Genomic DNA, 23,703 nt, shown 5'->3' with positions numbered 1-23,703 from the left:
CACCCCCACTATATAAACACTGCGAATATGTATTTCATCTGTTGTGGGACTTCCACTTTTTTCAATTCAAACTGCACTAGTTCTTCCCAATATGAGAATTTATGTTTAATCTTTTTTTTTTCTTCTCAATTTCCACGCATGTTCCAACAAAACTGTATAAAGTTCCCTATTGGGTAAGAATCATTATAACACATGGGAACAACTAAGGTAGCTAAAATAAAAATTTCACGCAAAATAGGAACATTTAATCTTCTTTTTTTCTTCTCAATTTCCACGCATGTTCCAACAAAACTGTATAAAGTTCCCTATTGGGTAAGAATCATTATAACACATGGGAACAACTAAGGTAGCTAAAATCAAAATTTCACGCAAAATTGGAAAGGGGAAGTTATTTAGTAAACCAGACAATCTTAGCATAAGACACAAAAAACCTTAAATCACACTTGAAATTTGTGTAAATTAAAATTCATAAGCATAGTAGGTCACATATTGCATATAACACTTGCGTAAAAAAGAAACCTAATAACGTTAACATAATTATATAATAAAGATTTTTATAATAACACTTAAGATGAATAATCGCAAGATTTTAGGATTCAAATCGGAATTTTAACTACCATGCATCATCAGCAGATTCTCTCTCTTTCTCCTCCTTAACGTAGTCCATGTAAGCCTTAATGCCATCCTTGTAATCCTTAAATTGACAAAATAGATGATCAATGACATCGGAGGAAAAAATTGCCACACCCAGGTCGTCTGCAAGTTGACTAGCTTCAAGGGTGATTTTGACATCAAACGCCAATACAGTAGCATACTCCTGTTTCTTTCCAAGCATTACACCTGCCTTCATCACATCCTTCGTATGCACCAGACCTATATTTTTAGTACTAACAGGAATATTCACTTCTGGAGTTTTAAAAAACTCCAGTAATGCTTCCAATGAGCTAGGTGTAGATGCTTGGACACAAACACCGTCACCACTACTGTCGATCCTCCGCAAGAATAACTCCACTTCTTCCAAGGCCGCTTTTTTAACATATTCCAAATCATCTTCTGTAATATCCCGCCTGACAGTATCGGTATATTACCCGTTGACCGTGTTAGAGGAATTAAATTATGGAAAAGTAAGTTAATGGAAATATTTTATGACATGTCAGCTTTTTACGGGAGAAGTATCAGAGTCGTTTTTAACACGTTCAAGGCAAGGGTAAAATGGTAATTTCACGTGGAAATGTTATTTATTTGGATTTACCCCCAAAATATCTCATTCTCTTCTTTCCTTTCTCTCTCTAGGTTTTGGATTTGGTTTTTGCTCTCCCTTCTCTCTTCTTTCTCACGCCCAACCTCTCTTCTCTCCATCAAATCTTTCTAAAATTTCTTCCTCCCATGGCAAGCTTAATCTAAGTTATTATCCTTCATGATCTTTCAAGTCAAGGGAGGTTTGTTCTTTGTTGATCTCTCCTTCTCCTTTTAAGAAAGGATTCATGAAGTTAGGGTTTGAAGATGTTATTTGAGGGTGAGGGTTGGAACTTGGTTTTGAGATTGGCAAGGTTTCTTCTTGGTTAAGAATTTAAGAGGGAAAGAATTAGAAGTTGGAATCAAGAGCTAGGGTTTGGTTCTTGGTAAGATGGAAGAGGATTCAAGCAAGGTTTTCTTCAAAGATCAAGAAATTATGGTGCTAGGGTTGCAAGAAAGAGCAATAAGATGGATTGGTCTAAGTCAAGGAAGCATGTGTTCAAAACTAGGGTTTTGGCTTGATTGTGCTTGGAACTTTGTGATGCTTCAAGAACTTGTTTAGGTGAGTTCCATAGCTAGTTTTCCTACCCTTTGGGATTATGATTATGCCATGTATGTTTAGTATGAATAACATGAAATTCTAGGGTTTATGTAATAGTCTAGTTGCCCCTTTTTATGTCATGCATGCTATACATGTTAATACTTGCCATATGCATGTTTTATAAGTTTCCAATGATCAAATATGTTCCAAAACACATAGAGACAATCGGTTTGAGGTTTTTGGGTCAAAAATATCATTTTTAAGTGTTCTGGATTGTCCTAACTCGCCACAGCGAGTTATTACTTGCCACGGCGAGCTAGAACTCCGAAAGGGGGTCCTGCTCGCCCCCAACTCGCCACGGCGAGCTACCACTCGCCTCCCCAGTGAAATCACTCGCCTAGGCGAGTAAGACAGTGAGAAATCTCACTATTTTGCTTGCTTCAGGCAGGCATGGGGTTTCGCGATGCGGTTTTCTCCGTGGTGTCTTTTTACGAATGTAACCCCCTCAAACCAAGGTCCTAAATGATGATCAAAGAAAGCATGATTTTTATGAGATGAGGCAAGTATCAAGCATGTTAGTAAGGCATGGCATACGAGAGAAACAAGTCATGAATCGGGTAGCAAAATATTCATTAAGCAAGGAAAAACTAGAGCCTCGACATAGTTGTTGAGAACTAGCTAGTTAGCAAGATCCCTAGAATGTTAAGACGCGAAGTATGCTATCTTCGCACATGATTAAGATTAAGATAGCAAGCACGTTAAGTCGTGGTTTGGTTAGTTAATCACTCCACCATGATTAAGAACTTACAAGCATGAACAAGTATGTATTTACCGATAATCGGATAGACTCAAGGGTCCGAGATAATAAGCAAGCAAGTATGAATATGTTTATGTATACGTACGACAAGACTATGACTATTAAGTAGGTGGCATGTCTCTTGCTATCCACGTCAGGGGGATACAAGAGGTTCTCGATCTAAGGGGAACGATTCAAGCCGTAAGGGACCCGCATGTCACTGAAATAAGCAAGACGTAGGTGCTCGTGTCTCTTGTTATCCACGCCAGGGGGATACGGGAGGTTCTCGACCTAAGGGGAACGGTTTAAGCCGCAAGGGACCCGCACGACACCGAGGGAGTCCGATGTACGTACATCGGTCATGTATGGGATTGATCTCGGGGTTACTCCACCCGGGACTATCCGTAAAATGAATCAAGATAATAATTGTTTGTTCAACGCTAACATAATTGAATGAACTTAGATACGTTTATGTATGATATGATTATGATTATGTTATGTTCAAGGTTATGCAAGAGTGAACCCATGCAAGTTTATGTTTAAGAATAAGAGCATTAGATGCTACATGACAAGTACAAGGCATGGATTAGAGTAAGTAAAGAACATGATACCGATGACGATCTTAGGTTTCCCCTAATCGTCCGGTTTAGCATCGTGCCATGATTATGATATGTTTAGGCCTCGATACATAGAGTGTATTCTTGGCAATGCGGTTTTAGTTTCCCCCTTAACCGCCATGACACGTATAGGAAGTGAAGCCTATAACAAGTTAAGTTATGATTATGACGGCTCTAGTATGCACTACCATCTAAGTATGCAAGTCCCCACACACGTATAATCAACCGTCAGGTTGTAATGTAGACACGTGGTGACCGTAGGTTTCCCCTTGAGGTTGCCCGTAGCCTAGGATTTAGGGGAACTCACTGAGACATTATGTCTCATCCCAATCCTTATTTGTTTCAGATAAGCAGGATGTTATGCATGTTCGGAGCCGGATGGATATTACGTCAAGGGTTCGTTCGTAAAGCTGCAGGACAATATGGACATCGAGGATGTATTTTTATGTATGGATGAGTTGTATTGTATTATGATTTATACGAACGTGACTTGATGTAATTATTATTCATTCGTAAAATTTTATGGTGTATATTTTAATGTATCCAGTACTAATATTAACGCACGTGCCAGACTTTCTAGATACGTCTGGTATGGGTGTTACAATTGGTATCAGAGCAGGTCGATTCAGACTGTGCCTTGGGTCATTAAATTACAACAATGGAAGTGGGACCATTGGGTTCCAGGTAAATGTTCTAGTTGTTGATGTTAGTTGAGCCTGATCAACTCAATTTAGCATTCAACGATTAGAATGGATGCCTGAGAGCTGAATAGGACCCAGGAGGAACGAAGTATGTGATGAAGAATTTTTTTATCGTGCCAAAAGGTGGCCGGTGAACTAATCAGGTACAAGTGTGAATCCTCCGGGAATGTAAGGCATGTTAAGAAGGGACGTTCCGACAATGTCGGGTGAGATGTTAGTGATCCTTCATGTACCAGAAAATGAAGAATTTGGATATATGTATATATATAATCATGACCGGAAGATTCGGTAAGAGTTGTTGTTGGAATGGGTTTATGATATTCTGGAATGTCAGAACAAGGTAGTGAGAAGTCGGCATGTGTTGATGGAGTCAGCAGGTTCTCAGGAATAGCAATATGTAAATAAAGTTAAGGATTCAAGAGAAAGATTTATGTTATCAGGATTAAGATATTGATTTCCGACGTGCCAAGAACTGTATCGAAAAAGGGTGAGGATTGCCATGCATATGTTATAAAATATTTCAAAATGGTAGGAACAAATGATGTGCATTGGATACTTGAGAATAAGACTTTCATGCAAAGAATGTTTCTGAAAAATAGAGTTGGAGAAGCTCACCAATAGCAAGCCTGAGACGAAACTTTCCGTTTTTATGAAACCTACCATTTCATTCCTATGGTTTGCAATGACTATTGGTGAGATGTCTACACAATAAACTTTTATGTAAAGACAATCTTTTATGACATCAAGTAACGAATGCATATCATACCCTAAGATTTTTAAAGGAAAAGACATGGGCAACCATCAACGAAATCGATACGGTTTAAGGTAGCTTTGGAGGTTAATGTATTAAGAGTCAAGAACAAGCCAAAATCAAGAGTATAAAAGTTTCGGCATTAAGAAGGAAAGTCGTCGATGTTTATGTATGAGGTATGAAGTAAGAAGCTAAAGGGATGCAAAGTTATGAGAAATTGTAAGGTTCATGGATTATGTGGAATTATGACGTATCGCTCAAACCTATGTTTTGCTTAATTAACTTGCTAAGGCTCATTTTGAAATTGAACTATCAGGTTTAAAGGATTTTAAAAAGAATTACGCGTATGGGGGATTGAAGTTGACATTTTGGAAATTCACAAGAGATTTCTAGGAACCGGTTTGCTACGACATTCGTAGAGCGGGCTAGACTTATTAGAGTCTAGGTTTGATGACACGTATGTGTTATCAATCCGTTCTATGAATTTAGAGTAATGGCCGGGGCTAAATTTAATATATTTATAAAGTAGGAAATCATCAACGTCAATGACCCGTGCGCTAATTTACGAAGTTTTCTTTAAAAAGAAGAATCAACCAGCAAGTATTGTTATGATTAAGCAAAATATAGTATGCGAGGATACGAAGGTACAAGGATTAGATGTTCAAGAAGGATATGTTCAAGTGTTATATGAGTTTGTTAAAGGAATTCAAGTTTGATTGGGACCAAGTTCAAGTATGTTATGTATGCCCCGTAGGTAAATGCAATCAGCAATAACGTAAGGTTTACCCCCAAGTCAAGTATTATGAGTATAAGATAAGTTATCACGAGATTTGAATTTACAAGACAAGAGTAAGGTTGTGACATTGGTTGCAACATGGAAGATCTCAAGAAGTATGTATTCAAGTGGTAAGTATGAATTGAAGTCTCAATTGCTCTAGGATTAGAGTATTAATTTAAGCCAACCGGTGGGGATCAGAGTAGCGCCATGGAAGCTAATCGGTGATCATGAAATATGGAAAACATGTAAGATTCAGACGGTTATCTTTTGTGACTTAAGTAATAATCGAAGCATCAAGATTGATGACTGGTTTCAGGAAAAGGTAATAACGCTCAAGCGATAACCTAATGAGATGATGTGGAGAATCAAGTTTAATGTCCCTAGATAAGAGGAATAAGTTAATGTTAAGTGGGTTACGGATCTTCTTGGTTTACATTATGTATTAATATGTTTATGAGGTATGTATATCAGTTAAGAAGGTAAGAATCCACCTCGAAGTTTAAGAATGATATCATGTAGGAAGATGCGACTCTTGAGTTTTATGCAATGAGATTCATACTCTTGTTTGCAATACTTGTTGAGTGAAAACGATACTTTTAAGATATGTTAAAGCATGATTTATAACTTTTAAAGGAAAGATTGGTATCAAGGAACTTAGGAACGATGTTTTTATTTAAACTCATAGAATTATACATTTTTGAAACTGATAAAATACGTCGTAAGTAAATTCACTTAAGACGTATAAACTTCAGGACCAACTTGTTATGGACAAGTTGGGGCAAGTTGTTAAATCTTTTTCAAAATATAGAAACTCGTCCGGTGGTTCTGTGGTGCTATTACAAATTTAGTTTTGGAGATGATAATATTTTTAGTCATGTATATATTCGTTCCAAGAACCCGAATACCAAAGTTTAAGAAAATTTCTTCAAGAAAAATGCTAGACACATATCGTTATCATTTAACAAGAGGTGGTACTTGAAGTATGCACATGTTATGGAACAACAATATTCGTATGAAGCCAATGTTCTACGGAATACACGGAAATGTGTTAAGAATGTTTGATGTATGTGCAAGTAAAATTGCTAGAAAGTTTCAAGAACATGTTAACAACAACATGGGTTATTAGAATGTCAGATGAAGTGGCCATTGATTTCACATTTTCATGTCAAGCTATGTAAATACCCTTTTGTTCAGGCGTAAATAAATTAGATGAAGTCGGAATATTCTTAAGACTCGGAAAGGTATATGTGATATGTGGAAATTGTCTATATGAGTCATTGCAAGTAAGAGACTTGTGTCTCAAAGGATAGTAAGTAAACTGATGAATGAATTGTATGTTTACCCGAGAAGATTATGTATGCATGGAAAGATGATTCAAAGTTATAGGTAAGCACTGCAGGGCAAACCTGGTTTCCGGTAGGACTCCAGTTAAAAGGCAAATCCTGAGTGTTCATGTTTATGATAAGATACCTTTGTGTATGGTCTATGTTAAGCGGGTAAAATACAAGTTCGAGACAATAAGTTTTTGTGTAACAAGGAAAGTTCCAAATCATGATGTATTAAGATAACTTCAAGTATGAGTGATATTAAGATCAAGAAAGCTATATGCTTATGTATGTGGATCGAGAAACAAGACAAAAAAAAAAAAAACAAGCGATGATGAACTTCTTGGATATGTATGAATAGAAAGTATATGGTTCAGACCAAAGATGGTAAGTTTTGGATATGATGATTGGTAGATGGTCTCTAAATTTCGAGGACGAAATTTTTTAAGGGGGGTAGAATGTAATATCCCGCCTGACAGTATCGGTATATTACCCGTTGACCGTGTTAGAGGAATTAAATTATGGAAAAGTAAGTTAATGGAAATATTTTATGACATGTCAGCTTTTTACGGGAGAAGTATCAGAGTCGTTTTTAACACGTTCAAGGCAAGGGTAAAATGGTAATTTCATGTGGAAATGTTATTTATTTGGATTTACCCCCAAAATATCTCATTCTCTTCTTTCCTTTCTCTCTCTAGGTTTTGGATTTGGTTTTTGCTCTCCCTTCTCTCTTCTTTCTCACGCCCAACCTCTCTTTTCTCCATCAAATCTTTCTAAAATTTCTTCCTCCCATGGCAAGCTTAATCTAAGTTATTATCCTTCATGATCTTTCAAGTCAAGGGAGGTTTGTTCTTTGTTGATCTCTCCTTCTCCTTTTAAGAAAGGATTCATGAAGTTAGGGTTTGAAGATGTTATTTGAGGGTGAGGGTTGGAACTTGGTTTTGAGATTGGCAAGGTTTCTTCTTGGTTAAGAATTTAAGAGGGAAAGAATTAGAAGTTGGAATCAAGAGCTAGGGTTTGGTTCTTGGTAAGATGGAAGAGGATTCAAGCAAGGTTTTCTTCAAAGATCAAGAAATTATGGTGCTAGGGTTGCAAGAAAGAGCAATAAGATGGATTGGTCTAAGTCAAGGAAGCATGTGTTCAAAACTAGGGTTTTGGCTTGATTGTGCTTGGAACTTTGTGATGCTTCAAGAACTTGTTTAGGTGAGTTCCATAGCTAGTTTTCCCACCCTTTGGGATTATGATTATGCCATGTATGTTTAGTATGAATAACATGAAATTCTAGGGTTTATGTAATAGTCTAGTTGCCCCTTTTTATGTCATGCATGCTATACATGTTAATACTTGCCATATGCATGTTTTATAAGTTTCCAATGATCAAATATGTTCCAAAACACATAGAGACAATTGGTTTGAGGTTTTTGGGTCAAAAATATCATTTTTAAGTGTTCTGGACTGTCCTAACTCGCCACAGCGAGTTATTACTCGCCACGGCGAGCTAGAACTCCAAAAGGGGGGTCCTGCTCGCCCCCAACTCGCCACGGCGAACTACCACTCGCCTCCCCAGTGAAATCACTCGCCTAGGCGAGTAAGACAGTGAGAAATCTCATTGTTTTGCTTGCTTCAGGCAGGCATGGGGTTTCGCGATGTGGTTTTCTCCGTGGTGTCTTTTTACGAATGTAACCCCCTCAAACCAAGGTCCTAAATGATGATCAAAGAAAGCATGATTTTTATGAGATGAGGCAAGTATCAAGCATGTTAGTAAGGCATGGCATACGAGAGAAACAAGTCATGAATCGGGTAGCAAAATATTCATTAAGCAAAGAAAAACTAGAGCCTCGACATAGTTGTCGAGAACTAGCTAGTTAGCAAGATCCCTAGAATGTTAAGACGCGAAGTATGCTATCTTCGCACATGATTAAGATTAAGATAGCAAGCACGTTAAGTCGTGGTTTGATTAGTTAATCACTCCACCATGATTAAGAACTTACAAGCATGAACAAGTATTTATTTACAGATAATCGGATCGACTCAAGGGTCCGAGATAATAAGCAAGCAAGTATGAATATGTTTATGTATACGTACGACAGGACTATGACTATTAAGTAGGTGGCATGTCTCTTGCTATCCACGTCAGGGGGATACAAGAGTTTCTCGATCTAAGGGGAACGATTCAAGCCGTAAGGGACCCGCATGTCACTGAAATAAGCAAGACGTAGGTGCTCGTGTCTCTTGTTATCCACGCCAGGGGGATACGGGAGGTTCTCGACCTAAGGGGAACGGTTTAAGCCGCAAGGGACCCGCACGACACCGAGGGAGTCCGATGTATGTACATCGGTCATGTATGGGATTGATCTCGGGGTTACTCCATCCGGGACTATCCGTAAAATGAATCAAGATAATAATTGTTTGTTCAACGCTAACATAATTGAATGAACTTAGATACGTTTATGTATGATATGATTATGATTATGTTATGTTCATGGTTATGCAAGAGTGAACCCATGCAAGTTTATGTTTAAGAATAAGAGCATTAGATGCTACATGACAAGTACAAGGCATGGATTAGAGTAAGTAAAGAACATGATACCGATGACGATCTTAGGTTTCCCCTAATCGTCCGGTTTAGCATCGTGCCATGATTATGATATGTTTAGGCCTCGATACATAGAGTGTATTCTTGGCAATGCGGTTTTAGTTTCCCCCTTAACCGCCATGACACGTATAGGAAGTGAAGCCTATAACAAGTTAAGTTATGATTATGACGGCTCTAGTATGCACTACCGTCTAAGTATGCAAGTCCCCACACACGTATAATCAACCGTCAGGTTGTAATGTAGACACGTGGTGACCATAGGTTTCCCCTTGAGGTTGCCCATAGCCTAGGATTTAGGGGAACTCACTGAGACATTATGTCTCATCCCAATCCTTATTTGTTTCAGATAAGCAGGATGTTATGCATGTTCGGAGCCGGATGGATATTACGTCAAGGGTTCGTTCGTAAAGCTGCGGGACGATATGGACATCGAGGATGTATTTTTATGTATGGATGAGTTGTATTGTATTATGATTTATACGAACGTGACTTGATGTAATTATTATTCATTCGTAAAATTTTATGTTGTATATTTTAATGTATCCAGTACTAATATTAACGCACGTGCCAGACTTTCTAGATACGTCTGGTATGGGTGTTACATCGTCAGGCTTCACCACAAATAAACTAGTGCCAGAAATAGCGTGTTTAAGTCCCTGCGATAACAAGAAATCTTATCAAATCAAGAAAAACATTATTGGATACAATCTGACATAAAAGAAGTCAACTCGATATCACTAAGTACCTGGGCAATGATCTTGATGCCCCTCACAGCTTTGATTTCTTTGTGATGTATAAATGATCCCTGAAATTAGACAACATTACTTAGCGCCTGGAAGGCATGCTAATATGAACCGTGAACAACTTTACTTGCTATATCTCGGTGTTCCTTCATGTTACAAATATCATAATCATTTCCTAAGTTTCCAACATTTATCATTTGGACCGATTCGAGTTTCTAAATGCCTTTTTCCTACCCAAACAATACTTAAGTTACAGGATCAATAAAAATAATATCAACCTAGGGCAAAAGAGTCACTAGTTCACATGCCACTAGATGGTTATGGACCAAGGTTTTATAGGTTTGCCATCAAGCAACAAATTTGATAGTAAAATAAATTAATCAAATGCATAAGATATAACAGTACCTTAACACAAAGTTCCTTCATCGGATGAGGTGTCAATAAAGCTCGAATTGTGGTAACAATTGGACCCTAAATTATAAAGTTTATTAGTCCGAGGTAGAAAGTAAGTATTAACAGATGTAGTTAGAATCTAAGATGCTTGCCTGCAATCCAGATACAACTATTTGATCACCTTCATGTAGAACACCATTAACTAAAACAACATCAATAGTAGTTCCATAGCCTTCAATAACCTTGACTTGCAAAACAGTACACTGGTACCCGCCAGTTAAATAACAGTTAAGTCTCTATTGTTAAATGATCAAGAAGTATTCAAGAGTTCAACTACTTAAATATTATTAGAGGAAAGCACTGAAGAAAAAGATCACAGGATCGAAGAATCACAAGGAAGAAAAACTCTGAAAAGAACAAAGTAATCAAAAATGCAATGAAACGCGAATTGATAAAATCACAGAAGAAGAATAAAAGAGAAAGACGAACAAGACAACGTTCTATCTTCATTGTGCGGAAGCAGGGCAAGATTCACTTGCTCTGATACCATCTAAGAATGAAACCGCCATGGAAATCACCATGGATAAAGCTTGAAGCTCTAAGAAGAAGAAAGTGAATGTATTGATTCATCGGAGAAAAACGGTTACAAGTGCAACTTATATAGAAGCTGAGATCTGTAACAAACTACATGCAACACAAATGAAATGTAAGTGAAATGAAATTACAAATTCACTTAAGCTAACTTGAGTGCTAAGTAACTCCTTTATTCTCCTTATTATGTGAGTTTATGACTTGTGCTTCAGTGCTTTCCTCTAATAAATATTATGTGAAAATAAGGCTAACCTGCACGCCTTCACTATACGTAAATTTCTCAATCATGGTCTTTTGGATCCATTGAGACAACAGAAATAACATGTCCGGGATTCCTTCACCACTGAAATATCAAATATTAAAACATCAATACTAAAACACCGACAAAGAATTAGGAAGATGTCATGTAACGCTATAGTTATTGGTTTTTCCCGAAAACAAGGATTTGCCATTGACCCTCTACTCTTACTAAATTATCCCCATCAGAAACAAATGGAGCAGCTTACAGAACTGAAAACAAAAATGAAACTACAAAAATAAGAGCACCCAACAAACTAACTTTATTTGATCAACCTCCCTTGATTCTGGAGTCTTCTCCACCACTCTCCCATACATATTAAACCAAACAAATCCTAAGTGGATGCAGGAACAAGAACAGCGAATAGGTTTCAAAACTATGCTACATGACTACACAGTTACCTTATTGCACCTGTTGGCACAATGCTGAATGTTTCTCGCATTGTTTTGTTTAAATAATACAATTCAGTATTTAGCCCCTGAGACTTGAACTGAGCAATAATCTAGAAGTAAACAGAGAAAAATTAGCATGGCGAACATTAACAAAAACAATCTGCCACCACTTAGAATAAAAGAAAGAAAAAAGAGAAAAAAACTTGTGTTTACTACCTCAAAGACCTTTATATGAAAGTCAGCTTGAACATGCCGATTCTGCTTCATCACTGCTTCACAAATTGGAGCATTGGGACATGCTTTCCAGCGAGGAATCATATCCACCTGCAAAGTTGCAAGAACAGTGTGACAAAATTGAGGAACCGGTAAAAAACACATAATGGAATTTGGAAGCAGCAAGTCATAAAATTGGAATACTGACCTTATTCAAGGCGATGATGAAATTTTTGTTACTCGTTTTTAATAGATTGAGCAAGTCTCTAGTTTGTGGCTCGAATCCACGCATAATGTTCACAACCAAAATTGCAATATCACAACATAATAGAGCTGAACCCCAATAATGGGAGTTATTTAATGATTGGTGGTCAATAAACAGCGTATTACTGCAATATTCCTCAGCACCTTGTTGAATATTGGTTTCTCGAATACGATCTAGAAGCTTGGTTTTGCCAGTGTAGAAATTACCTAACATGTAGCAAATAGGTAAGTTCTCATCACCACTCGGCTTAAAAGGCCCAGCAGACATGAGTTGGTTTATCTTTTTGTCCTCAACTACAACAACTCTAGCATGTTTTCTATCATCAGCCACAGGGATGGAAATAGCACCTGTTGTGGAGGAAAAGCAAAACAAGATATAAATAAGCAGTTACATCAATAGTGTTTTGTTGTTTTACATCAATAGTGGAGGAAAAGCACACCTTTTTTAGGAGTCTGGATCAGCTCCAGTACATAAGTGCTCCAGTTTTCCAGTTTACGTGACCGATGTGTGACACGTGGCAGGGTCAGATTTCAACGGATCAGATTTTAAAAACAAAACCAGATTTTGCTTTCACAACAAAAAAAAAAACAAGAAAGAAAGAGAAACGGTGCACGCGAGAGCGCTCCGCCCTCCTCCGTCACTCTTCTCTGCTGTTCTCCTTCCTCTTCTTCGTTAGTACTGTACTCCGTCGTTCTTCTCTCTTTTGCTTTTCAACAATGCTCCACCGCAATTTTCCATTTCCCTCTCCGACTTGCTATCATCTTCGCAATTTCCCCCTTTTTACAGTGTTAGGGCTGAATTGTATATTGACGGAGACAATTGAAATCGATGAGAGTGTGTTTGGTGGTGATTAAATTGAAGATTGTTTGTTTCAACAGATATGCTTGTGCGGTTGTGCCTCATGTATGCCTGAAGATTTATGTAATTAAGCTTTTGCAAGTGCTGAGATTAGTGTATGTGTTATTGATGGTTGAAAGGATACTGTGTTATTCGTTGTTATAAAATTACGGTGGTGCGGCATTGACTGGCAGTGGCACGGCGGCAGCAGTTACGGTGGTGTAGTAGTGGACAACAACAGTGTACGAGACTTTCTGTTCTGTTTTTTCAATTATTTTAATTAATTAAAATTAAAAAAACTAACTTCGAATCTGATCCGTTGAAAGTATTAAAAGCTATGTGTCACACATCTGTTAAAAGAACAGGACAGAAAATGGATATATAGAAATGGAGCAGATCTTGACTCCTTTTTTAGATTTAGCATTACCTTTCGTCATGACCAGAGCGGGTGTGGTTATGGTGCATAAGGAAATTCCTTATGCACCCTGCGTAAATCCAGAAATGATTTTGGAGTACAACTCACAGAAACCATTCCCACAGTAAAATGGTTTTGGAGTACAACATACTATAATTTTATGTAGGGTGCTGGAAACCATTAAGTACATCTAATGGTTTTGGAGTACAACTCACAAAAACCATTTCTGGATTTATGCAGGGAGCATAAGGATTTTCCTTATGCACCATAACCGCAGCCAACCAGAGCCTCCTTCGATTTCCGACCGCCTTCAGATTAGGGTTTTCACTCACAAACTTGAACTAAAACCTGTTAACTGGCTTTGACGCTTTTTGTGGTTGAAAAATCTAATACTCTATTATATATATATATATATATATAGATATGTAGATATTGAGTAGTTTGTTGAGATATTTAAAAATATTTAAAAATAATTAGTATTAGATTTCCCGTATATTAGATTCCTGAAAAGATAGAGAGAGTGTGAACAGAAAATCATCATCGTTATCGAAGCCCTACTTCTCGTGGATAGCTCGTTGTTGAAACCCTAATTCGAGGGAATGTTACCTCCCACCGATCCAGAAAGATTGGTCTCTTCCTTCCTCTTATTCGCTAGAGGTCAAACCGCTGCCATCGCTAGAAACTTCCTTCAGATTCGCGTCACTCCTACCTTTTTCATCTTCACTCTGATAAATGATTTTTCATGCTGTTGAATCTTTCATATTGGTGTTATTCTCATTCTTTTATCTCATCTTAGTTACGTCATTGTGTATGTATATACGTTTGTGTGATTTTCAACAGACAAACTAGTTATTGAAACTGTGTTTTTTCATGTTTGTGCAGTCGTAAAATTGAACAGGAAACGAGCCGTCATGGGGTTTGGGAATCAGAGCAAGGTGCCACCTCACTTGCTTTTCTCTATTGCCCTCCTTTTCATCTAATGTTCAATGGTTCTTTTAACCAGGCAAATATACATTGCTTGGTTTCAATTTGATTTCAAGCTTGAGCCTGTAAAATCCAGCTCAAATTCAAGCAGGGTTTTAGCCTTTTGAACTTGAGCTTGATTGTTTTCTTAAATTTTTACTCTCTATACGTTAATAGTAGTGTTTATCAGGGTATTTTCTTTTTGCACAAGATTCTTTTGTAATCAAAGTTCTTTAAAAATATATTTTCAATAGAATAAATCAAAGTAAATTAAAAAGAAATGTTATCTATATTGTACTGACTACTAAGTAAAAATAATAATTTTGGTGCCCCTAAAAAAATGTTGTCCTGAGCTGCCGCCCTCAGGGCCACCCCTGTTGTTTTTCACTCAAACCTTCTCCGAATATGCAATTTTTAACTGATATGCAATTATTTGTTCACTCTAGATGGGCCGGTGGTGATAATATATATATTGTGAAATAGTGAAACATGTAACTGACATGCAATTGTGACCAAGGTTTGATTTTTGAGTGCAGGCAAAAATTGTTGCTTCTATGCAGGACAAGTGGTTGTTGGTGAACATACAATCTACCGAGGAATTCAGCTCACATATGGTATTTTATTCTTGGTGCTTCATTTTTGAACTTTCATAATTATTTTGTTTCAACATTATCACTATTGGTGACAATTTTTTCTTTTGTAAAGCTTAATCGGGATACATGGGCAAATGATGCTGTTTCTCAGATCATTAGTACATACTTCATATTTTGGCAGGTCAGTTTGTTTCTCAACTCACCTCAATTTTTGTGGTCGATTTTTTATTTTATTTTATTTTTGAAGTAATATTTTGAATGGTAGGTAGCTTATCATGACTTGTCCTCACCACTTTAGTTGCTCAATCACAGAATCGCGACCCAACTTGAAGGATCGTATGATTTTGTGATCTTGACAACCTTTTGTGTGCTAGAGTATGGCTAGAGTCGGATTTGGTGGGGACGGCCAGGATCGAAGCGGAAAATCGTAGGCACGGTGGAATTTGCGACTCATTCTGTTCGTTTTCCTTCCTTGAAGTTTTGCGGTTCGCGATTCGGGTCAATGACCCTGTTTTAAAAAAAAAAATATTGTATTAAAAAACCCTAAAAAGATACTCTTTTTCTTTTTATTTTTTACGTTCAATACGTTTTTTTACCTTCATTTAACATGAAACAGTTCTTTTATGACCTAAATAAACCAATTAATTATTCTTTCTTTATTTGGAGAGGAAACCAATTAAATATTTTTTTTGTCACTCATTGAACCAATTAATTAGTAAAACCTTCCCAATTCATTCCACTAAGCAATAATTTGTGGAAACTTCCCATTATAGTCCCATAAAATGTGGAACCTTAAAAATGCCATTCACCCAAATCATAGCACTCTACTGCTTTAGTTTGTGCAATCAGTCTCAGTATTTCAAATGTTTAAAGTGAGTAGTTGTGAAATTCATTTGGGCTATATATTGTGACATTTGAAGCAGATTTTTTGTTGCTAATATTAACATATTATTTATTTTATACTATTTGCCTTTGTCAATTTTTTATTTTATTTATTTGTTTGTTTTTTGAATATACAAGTATATGATGATACATCAGAAGGCCAGAAAGTCTGCACTTATTACGGACTGGATTCAATTCCTGTTGTGCTTATTATTGACCCAATCACTGGTAAAAAGACGCGCTCCTGGGGCGGAATGGTTGAACCTGGAATTTTATTAGAAGTATGTGATATGTGATGCAACTTCACAGCTTACTATGATGTATTTTCTTGGGAAACTGAAACATTATTCATACCTAAATCTTGCTGATTTGACGAGCCTTCTGCTTTGTTTAGGGTCTGCTAACATTCTTTGAGGCTGGTCCTAAGGATCACCAGAATACCTTGTCTCACAAGTGTCGTAGAGGAGGATCTAGCCCAAAAAAAACTAAAGGTTTGTTACTCGTCTCTTTGCTGCTGTTATGTTCAGTAAAAGATCAGCTCGACGTTGAAGGTTTCTTTATTTTCCTGCTGACTTATTTGCTTCTTTTTACGTATCAACACTGCATATAATTGATATCTTCTATATCATTGTTAATAGATGGGCCTTGCCCACCTATATGATGTCTTTCATTTGGTTTTAAGTCTTTTCTACCAGAATCTTATGCCATTTACTTTATTGACGGTGAAATTGTATTTGACATGTTTTTCTCCCCGTCATAATCTTGGTTGATGTTACAGCTACTGTAGATTCAGATGTGAGTAAAGAGGAGGATGATGAAGTTCAAAGAGAGCTGGCAGCTGTAAACAATTTAATCGTCAAGATCGAGTTATTACATGAAATTAGAACACACTTACTTGTAAACGATGATTACCGGATTCGCCGAGATTTGAGACAAGAGTCTTCCTTTACCTTTCACATGCTCCGGACTTAGGGTTTTCAATGGGGCAAACCGCTAATGAGCAGAATAGTCAGAGTGATGGCAAAGGGGACCTAGCCTCTCTATTTATAACCGTGCAACCCTAGGCACCACCCATCATGGGCCTAGTGTTTGGGCCTACACTATGTTTCTACACAAATCAGATCAAGTGCCCAAAAGCTCAATATTTATTGATCACTTTTATTAGGGCCTAAGCATCATCAAATGGATCACAACATCAGTCCGTTTTTATTAAAACCAAAACCAACAATTGATTGTAGCCCACAAAATATTAGAAGAAATTCTAACATTCTCCCACTTGGGCAAAATCAATTGTGTATTTTAAAAATAAAATAAAAATAAAAATTTAAAAATAATTTTTTGAAAACGACTCTCGGACTGATAACAAACTTCCTAACGTGGCCACTATATGATCCCATGATGCAACACTTAATAAAGACTCCGTCCAACTAAGAACTGAATGATATCGAAGCATGGCAGTAGTTATATCCTTAATTGATACAACACCTTCCATGGTTACAAATATCACCAATTCCGTCGACTAGTCATTTGTGTAGAGTGTAGCAAGAAATGATATGTCAACGTGATCATCGACCATACTATCATTTTCATTGTCGGTCCTCAATTTCTCTCAATGCCTTAAAGCCAGAGAATGTATGTGATTTCTCTCAAATGCTTAAAGACAAAGAAATTATGTGATTTCTCTCAAATGCTTTAAAGCCAAAGAAATTTTGTGTTTTCTCTCAAATGCCTTAAAGCCAGAGAAATTATGCGGTCCACGGAAAACCACATTGCCTCAGCTCCAAAATAGTGTCAATCACCGGCATAGTGATCCTAACGACACTGAGCTCTAATTTTCACATATAATACATCAGCTCCAAAATAATGTTAACAGCCGGCATAAAGATCCTGTCAACATTGAGCTCAAATTTTTCACATGTAATGCCTCAGCTCCAAAATAGTGTCGATCACCGTTATAGTGATCCCTTCAACAGTGAGCTATAATTTTTCACATTTGATATTTGATATATACAAGAATTCATCTCATCATCAATAATTAAATTGAATGGAAATTCACATCAATATATCAAAGAAAATAAGTGAAAGAAAAATTCATCATCAAAAAATTAATAATATAAAATTCAAACTCCCACTAACCAAATGCGTCAAAAGAATTCACAGTATTCATGTTATTCAAAATGACTCTTGAAAACAATGACCCTAAGTCATTTGGTTAAAAGAACAATTAATGTCAAGGTTAGGAAGCCAATGACTGTAATAAATAATTCATTGCCATAAATTATAGGAGTTGGGAGCCACTAATTTCATTTTCAACAATTTCAAAGGGTTCAAAAATGCTAGTTGTAACCTTTGGTTTTAGTAAATTTGCTTCTAATGCAATCCACACAAGTACCTGGATCATCAAACTTTAAGAAAGGTAGAATATTTACTTTGATTAATTTCTTAGCCCTTTCCCCAATAAATATAATCCAAGTGTTTATGTCATAAAGTAAAGGATGTCTTCCTCAACATTAGACCTTATAGCAACAAAAGTTTTGACAAGGAAAGACGAAGCAAGGTTATGTGAAGTCAAAGACAACTTAAATAAACGATCAACAAAAGATTCAGGGAGTCATGAACCATCTACTAGAGACAATTTATATAGATGAATAAAGGATGAAGCAAGGTTATGTGAGTTTAATCTCAAACTTAGTTTTCTACCTCCAAGAGTAAAACTAAAACAAAGTTGCTCCAACAAGAAAACACAAATAGGATTCATCCTAAATGAAGGTTACGTGAAAGATATTTTTCAAAACAAGTTAAAAACTAGAAAACAAGTTAAAAAACTAGAATGTTAAATTATGGTGACATCTCCCACTGACTTCACAATTACTCCTTGATCATATTAAACTGAAATTAAGTTGACATCTCCCACTGACTTCAAAGTTACTCCTAAATTACAACATTGTCAGATTTTTACGTCCAATAACTTTTCATTGACACATGGAGACCATTATGGTCAGATACTTTAACTTGTGAGTGATCTCCCACTTACCAAAAGGTTATTTCAGTTCAGACATGTTCTCCTAGAGATAACTCCAGATCTTACTTCCATTTCTTACGGTTTGACTCGGTTAAGATCTCGATGGAAGTAAAACAATCATTCATTGATAAGGAAAAAAAATGAATGAATTAAAATATGTCATAAGACGTCATAAGACAAGATATAGCTTAAAATAAACAAGCTATTATAACGAGGCCAATATAATTGTACAATCACCTTTGGGCAGAATGCACAAACTAAGGTCGAAACCCAAGCCAAAACCTCAATTGAGTTAATCAATGAGGATACATTGAACTTGGGAAATTGTCACCTTTGGGCAGACAAATTCATTGGTTCAACATATACTCCAATAACTCCATCTTATATAAGTTAATCAATGAGAATGCATAATAAAAGCATAACAATTATCCATTGAGGAAATATATGAGACAAAACATGAATGCATCAAAATATATCTTTTGACAAGATATAGCTCAAAATAAACAAGCTATCACAATGAGGCCAATATAATTGTACAATCACCTTTGGGAGAATGTACAAACTAAGGTTATAACCCCAGTCAAAACCTCAGGTAAGTTAATCAATGAGCATGTATTGAATTCAGAAATTTGTCACCTTTGGGCAGGCAAATTCCTTAGTTCAAAACATTCTCCAATAACTTATCCCAAATAAATTTTTAATTGTAAAATGCAATAACCACCTTTGGGTTGGAAACTACATGTTACAATTAAAAATATTCCTCAAACTACAAAAGGAAATTTCATCAATCAATCAATAGAGGCGGTCCCACTTTGGTGGTAACGACCTATATCAACGCAAGAAATTCTTTTTGCATAGGAATCAATTACTCTTGTCAAAATATGACACAGAAAAAATATGCATCATTTAAATGCATCTAGACTGGTCAATATCGTTTCAATTTGCATTCATCATAATTTTGTTTGATACAATGCGGTAGAATAGTACGTTAAAAGCACATAGAAGAAAATCAAGATATCATTATCTGTTATCCTTTTGGAAGAGTATTATTACCGCTAAACTCATAATCTCATTAACAAGTAATGATTTAAATCAATTATCTACGCAGCGGAAATATACGAGACTTGAATTTTACCACAATTGAGGATAAAAGACAAAAGAGTCACAAAAAAATATTTAATAAAAGACTATAATATCCTCAATGTAAGTCTCCATAATAAACAAAAGAGTATTTTTCAACAAAGGATATTTGTTTCTCATTTATAGATAATTGATGACATGTAAGATTCTCCCACTTGATAGAGAATGATAGTTGGATTATCAATCCAAGATTTTTAAAACATTCAAACAAATATTCAACTATATTCTCTATCACACAATGGTCATGTCAATTAATATTACACCAATAGGATATGCCCTTCCCCTATAAAATAAGGGAACATGTGTAATCAAATTCAATAAAAGAATTTAAATTAATTAAATCATGGCTAACCTCGAAAAGTGTAATCAATTCTCCTTGTAGAGTCATTAAGCTTCAATGACTTAAAGTTCCGCACAATTTGGCATATTGTCATCTCAATTGGTTCATAATTCAACAACAAACCAGTATAACAAAAGAAAGACTCCAATAATATATCAATACAATGCAAGGATAATAGTTTTCAATTGCTTTCAGAATTGCTCAAAAATTAACTTTTATGATATTCCACAAGCGAGCATACCAATAAGAACAAGGCAATATAGAATTTATACAAAATAAATTCATATACATTGGTATTTAATGATATTGACAAAATTGAGTCTAAAGTAATTTCACAATTACAACACTTTAATAGAATAATTCACTTCTATAAAAGAGAATTTCACAAATAATATTTTAAACTCATCCATGGGAATATATATCTCACAAAAAAAAAAGATTTTACATATTTCACAAAATAAAATTTATTCCCATAAATAAAAATGTGAAAACAATGTTTGGAAATTATTTCCAATCAAATTACTCAATTTTCAAAACAAATCAATCCACCAAAATCAAATCAAAATCTTTTGAAAATGCAAAATTTGATCCATAAAATATTAATCATGGTGTTTTCTTCCGGATTTGAGATAAAATAAAATTATGCATGATGGAATATTCATATAATAATCATGCCAATATTTATTCACATTAGATGCACATGCACAATGAATCACAACATGTGAAATTTGTTTCAAAAATCGCAAACCTTATGGCAATAGAAACAAATATAACATCAATTTTTAGTGACAAAAACAACATCAAAAGGAGTAGCACAAAAATACAAGGTCTTAATTTGAACATGACTACTCAAAATTGTCTCTGGATCCACACATGCAATTGTAATTCAATCATGATAAACATATTTTTAAAGCAACTTCAATCTATGCATAAACCAATCTCAAATCCACTCAAATAATAGAATAGAAACTATAGTCATATATAAAGAAAACTATCCATAAACTTAACAGAAGAAGGAGCCGCACAAAATTGGATCAATTTACCAAATTCACACATATTAATACATCTACGACACATATAAAAATAATAATAATAATAATAATAATAATTGAGCAAACAATTATTTAACTCAAACAATCTTTGATATAGATTAATGAAATTTACCAAAATTCCACAAAGAAAATAATCAAAACTCTTGTTCAAGTAGCTTTATTTTGATTAAAAATTGTTTGTGAGATAATCAAAGATCAAACACATACAACAATAGAAAATATTTAATTTCCCTTTCAGCCATATAATTTTGAAAATTGAAACAATTTCAATGATTCAAATTGAATATTAACAAACAAATCTTTCAATTCAAAACTTCAAACTGAATGCTTAAAACAAGAACAAATTCTTGAGAACAAAGTTGAACGTTATAAACAAACATGCAAATTCACCGTGAAGTACAGACCATATATATAAATATATCAGCCAAAAAAAAAATACCAAGGTTGAAAAGAATATCAAATTCCAAGATATGGCAACGATATTAGAGAAAAATGAGCCAAAGTGAAAAGATTTGATTCTAAATCTTTAGAAACAAATCACTCAAAATTAATCGATATCCATATCCACTTTAAGAACTTGAATTCAATTGTATGATGAGAAACATATCTTTTCCGATCCATATTAATGTAAAATAAATTAATATCCAAAAGGATATCACTTTAATAGCATATGATTCAATCAATTCATGCCAAAATATGATAAATTCTGTCCAAATTAAAAAAAAAAAATCATAGCATGAAATTGAAAATCAATATCACATAGTGGTTCACAAGAATTCCAAAAGCTACGAGAGCATATGAAAAGGAAACTCATGAAAAAAAGATGAATAGAAGGTGCACCCATTCATATTGAGTCAACACCTAACAGTCTTACAATGAAATCCAGTTTGATAATTCAAACATCCTTTGATTAACTGCGGTGTATATGATGCACAAGTTTTTTGTCTATAATTGAATACAAATATGTCTATGAGCGACATATATATTCATAAATTCAACAAAACAAAATTTAAAAAGGCAATCACCGTGTAATTATAGTCCCCTCAAAAGAACAATGGTGACTAACAAAATATTCGGGGAGTTAAAAGCTTTTCTAAATTTTTGTTTTCTGTACAGTTGAATACAAAATATGGATTTAGAAAATTAGCATATATGATTTGAATGAAACTAAAACTGAGTTGGCACACAATTTCAACAACTTTAACTTGAAATTGAATTAAATAAAAGTTTGATGTCGTAAAAGCTGAATTCTTAATTTATAACAATCCAAAAATAAAATTAGAGAAAGGGTATGAATTCAGCTTAAAAATACAGTTTGGGACAACAACGATTTGTCAAGAACACAACAATACGGTATAACAGAGGCCTAGGAACGGCGATTGTAATCCCAAATCAAATTTAAAACAAGTTTTGAAACAACTCAATAGAGATAAATTGCGATTTACAGCACAACGCTTATGCAGTCTACAAATATCAAATGTTAGGGTTCTAAATCATATAATAATAATAGGCTCTGATACCACATGTAAACAATTTAATCGTCAAGATCGAGTTATTACATGAAATTAGAACACACTTACTAGTAAACGATGATTACCGGATTCGCCGAGATTTGAGACAAGAGTCTTCCTTTACCTTTCACATGCTACAGACTTAGGGTTTTCAATGGGGCAAACCGCTAATGAGCAGAATAGTCAGAGTGATGGCAAAGGGGACCTAGCCTCTCTATTTATAACTGTGCAACCCTAGGCACCACCCATCATGGGCCTAGTGTTTGGGCCTACACTATGTTTCTACACAAATCAGATCAAGTGCCCAAAAGCCCAATATTTATTGATCACTTTTATTAGGGCCTAAGCATCATCAAATGGATCACAACATCAGTCCGTTTTTATTAAAACCAAAACCAACAATTGATTGTAGCCCACAAAATATTAGAAGAAATTCTAACAGCAGCTTCATTGGAAAGAATGAAACAATCAAGTCAAATCCCTGCAGGAAATAATAAAGATGCAAATGTTGCTGGCAACTTCCAAGAAACAACCTTAATAGAATTTTCCTACAACAACAGCTATCACTCGAGTATTGGAATGGCACCTTATGAAGTGTTGTATGGCAGGAAGTGTAGAACTCCTTTGTGTTGGGCTGAAGTCGGTGATAAAAGCATTATTGGACCAGAAATCATTCAAGAGACCACTTTGAAAATTAAGTCAATCTAGGAAA

At 35.4% G+C, this 23,703-nt stretch overlaps 2 protein-coding genes across 2 annotated transcripts; one reads left to right on the top strand and one right to left on the bottom strand.

The window, feature by feature from the left end:
* Positions 1-305: 305 nt before the first annotated feature.
* On the bottom strand, positions 306-13,510 carry LOC146938512 (eukaryotic translation initiation factor 5B-like). The gene is made up of 11 exons (XM_085749642.1): positions 13,501-13,510; positions 12,180-12,583; positions 11,975-12,082; positions 11,768-11,868; positions 11,321-11,411; positions 10,630-10,740; positions 10,490-10,555; positions 10,087-10,146; positions 9,947-9,997; positions 621-1,051; positions 306-342 (listed from the first exon to the last, which is right to left on the bottom strand). Exons 1-11 carry the CDS (start codon positions 13,508-13,510, stop codon positions 306-308), a joined length of 1,470 nt encoding a protein of 489 aa, XP_085605768.1.
* LOC146938511 (plant UBX domain-containing protein 7-like) lies at positions 13,509-23,699 on the top strand. The gene is made up of 8 exons (XM_085749641.1): positions 13,509-13,612; positions 14,371-14,491; positions 14,988-15,065; positions 15,157-15,229; positions 16,065-16,207; positions 16,321-16,417; positions 16,705-16,759; positions 23,432-23,699. The coding sequence occupies exons 1-8, from the start codon at positions 13,509-13,511 to the stop codon at positions 23,697-23,699; spliced, it is 939 nt and encodes a 312-aa protein (XP_085605767.1).
* Positions 23,700-23,703: the final 4 nt, after the last annotated feature.

The sequence above is a fragment of the Medicago sativa genome, chromosome 3 (assembly GCF_051527215.1).
Source record: "Medicago sativa cultivar Bolivia chromosome 3, Bolivia_mono, whole genome shotgun sequence".
In the NCBI taxonomy this organism is placed as follows: domain Eukaryota; kingdom Viridiplantae; phylum Streptophyta; class Magnoliopsida; order Fabales; family Fabaceae; genus Medicago; species Medicago sativa.
Note: the sequence above shows the minus strand (reverse complement) of the source record. Positions and strands in the feature narration are given on the sequence as shown.